Genomic DNA, 5,473 nt, shown 5'->3' with positions numbered 1-5,473 from the left:
AGGAGGGTCCGTTTTATGAACGGCTTTTCCGCTTCCCACACTGTCAACATTTGCAGCGATGTCGGAGGCCGGAGTCTCTGCGGGGCTCCAGTGCCAGAAACCGTGGAGGGAGTACAGAGGGTGGAAGGAAAACTGAGAGCCAGCGTAGAAAAGGGGGATTACTATGAAGCACACCAGATGTACAGGACTTTATTTTTTAGGTAAGACTTACGTTTTGTATGTGCAGTTGTAACTGTCAGTTGGCTTTTCAGGGCCTGCCTGTTCCAGATCCTTCCACTGTCAACCTTGCTGGTGCGCCTGTCGGTTCGTGATTGGTTGAATCCCACCGCGGACCCACCCACTCTCGTTGGACCGACTGTTTGTGTGGACAAGCTGTGCTGTCAATCAAAAATCCACAAAATGGGAATGCTAGTTAGCGAGCTAGCTACGTGTTTTAGTAACACATACATGGCCAAAACCGAGTTAGCTAGACTGCTAAAACAAGACAGTCAGAAGTTCTGTGTGTTTGGGTTATTAGAAAACATACTTTACATGTACATCAAGACAACATAACTGTTGTGGTTTTCTTATTTAGGCTGTCCAGCTGCGTTAGCATGTAGCCATTTAGCCACCTTATGCACCACCGCAGTCTGAGCTAAGAGGTGCTACTCAGACATCTTTATAAAAATAAACTACAATATTATAAAATCATGATTCCTCTCGGTAAGATAAAGGAAGGCAAAACCAATACGCTAAAAAAAAACATATACAATAATAAAACTATATTAAAATATAGATTAAAAGACCATTTAAAAACATGTTTTTTTCTACTGTTTACCTAATGTATTTATTCTGTATAGCTAGTTATTCAACATATTATTGTCATATGTATAAAGTATAATTGGGCAGTTGCCACAGAACAGTGAATTACTTTACGTTCAGCTCTCCACACCTTAATATTAAGAACGACACATACAGACAAACATATAAGATAAAAACTAGCATAATACATTTTAAAAATATAAGTTGAAATGCATGTTCTGTCTCAGAATACATTTGTTTCATTTACGGTCAACTTATATATATTTTAAATATCAGTTCTGTTTTATTTTCTATTTTGAGATGTTTTTGTTGGTTTATTTTCTACTTTTTTTTAATTATGTGCAATGCTTAACATGCTGCTGGCTGAAAAGTCTATGTATCTTATCTTATTACGACTCATGACAGCTGGGGGGTTATACTGCGAAGCAGGATTTTCGCTTAGCCGGCTAAATTCAGGGAAAACTCCGGCTTTCCGGTCATCCGAAGCTGGTTCTCTTTTTAGCAGGCTAGATCTCCATGGTAACTTATGCTGAGCGGCTAACCTGGTCGGGACCAGGTTAGGTTGCAGGCTAAGAGCTCAACTCAGTGAAAACACCGCCTGCTGACCAATCAGAGCTCAGTGTGCGGAGTTTAAAGCGATCAAGTCATATCACAGGAGAAAGGAAATACAGAAAAACTGCCGTCGCAGGAAAGACGGCCGGCAGAAATCACCGACTGTGTGAACGTGAACATTAATAGAATATCACCTCCCATCTTCAGAGCAATCTGACTATTATAACATTAGCGTTAAGAAAGCTTACTTAAATATCGGCCACAACATAAGTAACCGGATCAGAGTAACATTAAGTACAGTCCGCGGCATATCACTTCATAATGTATCATATCTCTCCTTATCTGAGTCAGTTGAGCCGTATCTGGCCGTGCAACACTCACAGTACCACATACTGTATGCAGAAGTATTATTTTAAGCAACACATAAGTTGACGAAACACTCGAGACAAATGTAATTAAAGTCAGATCGTGTTTTAGACGGGCAGTGATTATCATAAACCTGTTAATGTACGCATTCAAACACTTTTTCTTTTTCCAGCTGTATTCACCTTGCAGGTGCAAGCTATGTGGCTTTTATCCTGGATCAAGTGTTTAAGTCATGGATGTTTAAAGTTTAACTTCTTCATTTTTGACTAGTATTAAAGTTCACTTTTCATTCAGGAAGTATGACGCTGCGCTGTCAGTGCGCTTCTCCATGTTTGTGATTGGTCGAATGCTCCAGATACCACCCCTTTCATGTGAACGCGCACCTTACTAGATAGGACACGGCTGGCTTGAGCGATCCACTTGATAACCAGTGTCGTAGTACAGTTTAGCGAGAGCGCGTATGTTTTGGATTAGGCCAACCGGCTAACTCAAACATATCCAGGTTAGGTTGAACCAGGTTCGTAGTATAGGCCCCTGGACACGTAGGATAAGTCTTGTCAAAACCCAGTGTCTGCCTATTTCCATTAATTAAAGAACATTCACACACGCACATATATGTATAGAAACATAGCAGTTTGTCGTAATAAATGTATAAGTAATGCTGCCAAACTGATATATACCTGGAGCATAGTAAACTAAATAAGGTGATCTGTTCCGAATTAAATTCAATCCAAACATATCCCTCGCCATATCAAATAGTGAGTGTGTTCCCTTCTGCTGGTCATTGTCCTTCCCTTGACCAACACTTACAATTGCAATATTATCTCCAGTAAATCATCTCCTAAATGTAATGCTTCAATTGGCCCAACAAGTTGTTGTTGTACTTATTTGCAAAGTTCACAATGACACCATGTTTTGTCCCTCAAGCTAAACCCACAGCATGAGTCTTATCTTTCACCCCCATGCGGGAAAGTTCTTGATTGATGCAAACTACGCGTATGACTGTTTCGAAAAGCAGATGTAAGATAATTTCAGCTTGTTGTGCTTTCCCTTCATCAGGTACATGTCACAGGCAAAACATGCTGAGGCCAGGGAGCTGATGTACAATGGAGCTCTACTCTTCTTCAGCCATAACCAGGTACGTTTAGATGTTACATTCAATTAGCCGGCCACAACAGGTTTGTTTCAACCTGTTTCAAGTGTTAGATTAGTGTGCCCATGTTCGTGGACACGCCCCCTGATAGGTTGATGAAAATGTTATGTTTCAAAGTTTGTTGGGCCACTGTTTTTACTATCTACTTTAGTTTGACTTTAATACCAGAGTAGGCATATCAGATTATTACTGGTGACACTTTAGAGTTTGTTTGGAGACCCATCGCACTAATGCCACACACCAGTGTTTCCGCCAGACCAGGGTTGCAGTCGGATAGTTTAAAAATCAGCTCCTAAGTTCTAACCCTATCGTCTATTCCTTGACCTCTGAGTGAAACGTCACGGGGTTAAAGGATAGTGGATAGGAGAATTAAAAAGGACTTAGGAGAAGAGACTGCGGTACTTAGAGAATCGACTGCACTTTCACTTTCCGACGTGTTTATGATGCGCCAGCGGACGTCATTGTGTGCGTCTGCTGCTGTGGGGAAACCATGGAAACCACAGTTTTCTATACAGCGGACTACAACATGGATGTTTAATAAGAACGAGGGACTCATCTAGAGACTCTGCACCGTGCTCTGATGCTGCTGCTTTGCTTTATGAACGGGGACAACAGAGAAACATATTCTTCATGACCAAAGTTGGAATTTAAATAAAAAAGGAAAGTGAAACTTATGCTCGTCCCCCTCTCCCTCCGGTCCACATTAATACAAATGATCCCAATACGTATGATTGATGAAAAGATCTTAAAATCAATACAGATGTATTTATTATAAACATTAGTCCTTAACATCTATCACTGTGTATATCACCATTCAAACATCTTTTAGAAGTTGAACAAACTCCACACAGCTCAGTAAAGACTGTGAAATGTTGACTTTATTTGATCATTTCAGTAAAAACTAACGTTCATATTTCTCTCTTTGATTATAATACTGATGAACGTTCAGAACAAAGCACTTTGGCAACTTACCACATACGTTTTAAAATGCTTAATAAGCACCGTAACTGTCATGACAACATTTCTCCGTCATAATCGGTTGTTTCCGTGAACGGCCGACTGTTGTGTGACGGCAAATGCTGCGGCTGCAATGCATTGTGGGGCAGCATTTTCTCCTCTCCTTTCGGCGAGGGAGGTCCAGTGGTTCCTAAGCTAAAGGAGGTTATAAAGGAAGTTTGAAACCTCCTTTCCTATCATCTAGAGAATTGGAACGGCACTTATCATGGCCGCCACGGAGGGACTTCCGGGTCATTTCACTCCGGAAGGTTCCTAAGCTAAATGACTATTCGACTGGCAGCCCGGGACTGAGATACGATGATACATTCATAATTGAAAGATGTATTAAGCTTCTTCTCCTGTCCCCCACTGGCTCTTGTGCAAACTTTATTAAATTCTTAGTAAAATGTGGAATTAAAGAAGCCCTTACTTGTGTCTCTCCAGCAAAACAGCGCAGCAGACCTGTCCATGCTGGTGCTCGAGGTGTTTGAGAAATCTGAGGTGAAAGTTGAAGATGAACTATTAGGTAAGTGGCAGCCTTTGAACTTTTTAAAAAGATTTCAATACACCTAAATAATCCGTTTGCTTCGTGGTGTTCACGGTGAGATTTGTGTCGTGTGTGCGTTGAGCAGAATGCCTGGCGAAGCTGTTCAGCCGGATGGAGCCGAACTCTCCGGAGAGGGTGGCCTTTGTGTCCAGAGCCTTGAAATGGTCCACAGGAGGGCCCGGCAAACTGGGACACCCAAAGCTACACCAGCTGCTGGCTGTCACCCTGTGGAAAGGTAAGCTATGGATCAGCAGCTTGACCCAGTGTACAGGGTTATAACTCATGTTTGACACAAGTCGGAATACATTTTGAACTAAATGGTATACAATAGATTCAAAGAAGGTTGTTGTCGTCGTATGCACAAAGCTGCAGTGTAGCTGACCTGAGCTCCTCCAACGATGCAACACATGATAAAATAAAAAGTAGTGCAAAAAAGTCTATATACTGTAGGCCGCAAGTTGACTAAAGCTAACCCAATTAACCCTTAGATGCCCTTAGAGTGACTGGACCCTACTCTCTTCCATAAGTGGGTCAAAAAGGACCCGTATTAGAATAATGTGTTTTTATGCCATTTGTCATTTTGGTTAAGAAAAAAAACTTGTATTATATTTTTGGTTCACATTAGAAATATTTCATATTAAATGTTTCACTATTTATAATTTTAGAAAAATTGTTTACATTTTGAAAAAAAACGTTTTGAACATATCGATGCAAAATCTCCCGCTATTCTGAGACCCTCGCAGTAATTCCTGTCCCTTTCAAAACTCATCTCTTCTCCTCTTGTCTACTCATAGCCCCCCCCCCATCAATCCATGCCATCAAGTTTGATAGTCCGATACCCCCAACCTAACCTTCCCTTATATTGTAAAGCGATTTTGAGGCCTTGAAAAGCCCTATACAAATATTAATTATTATTATATACTGACAGGTATCAGATGTTGCTGTGTAAAATAATCTTCCTGAGAGGTGTCACTTGTGATGTAGTCTGTGTGGTCCACACGTGAATGTATTCCTGACAGCAACAGGTGATAAGAATCAAAGGTTCCCATAGGAAATGC

The 5,473-nt window shown here is 41.0% G+C and overlaps 1 protein-coding gene across 1 annotated transcript; it reads left to right on the top strand.

Moving 5' to 3' along the window:
• On the top strand, window positions 1-4,650 carry get4 (guided entry of tail-anchored proteins factor 4; the record flags this gene model as incomplete). Its single annotated transcript, XM_034076884.1, has 4 exons — window positions 1-200; window positions 2,779-2,857; window positions 4,313-4,394; window positions 4,501-4,650. Coding segments are annotated over exons 1-4 (496 nt in total), but the record flags the coding sequence as incomplete, so codon positions are not given.
• Between the last annotated feature and the right edge of the window lie 823 nt (window positions 4,651-5,473).

The sequence above is a fragment of the Pseudochaenichthys georgianus genome, unplaced genomic scaffold (assembly GCF_902827115.2).
Source record: "Pseudochaenichthys georgianus unplaced genomic scaffold, fPseGeo1.2 scaffold_1097_arrow_ctg1, whole genome shotgun sequence".
NCBI lineage: Eukaryota > Metazoa > Chordata > Actinopteri > Perciformes > Channichthyidae > Pseudochaenichthys > Pseudochaenichthys georgianus.
This window is presented reverse-complemented; position numbering and strand designations above follow the sequence as displayed.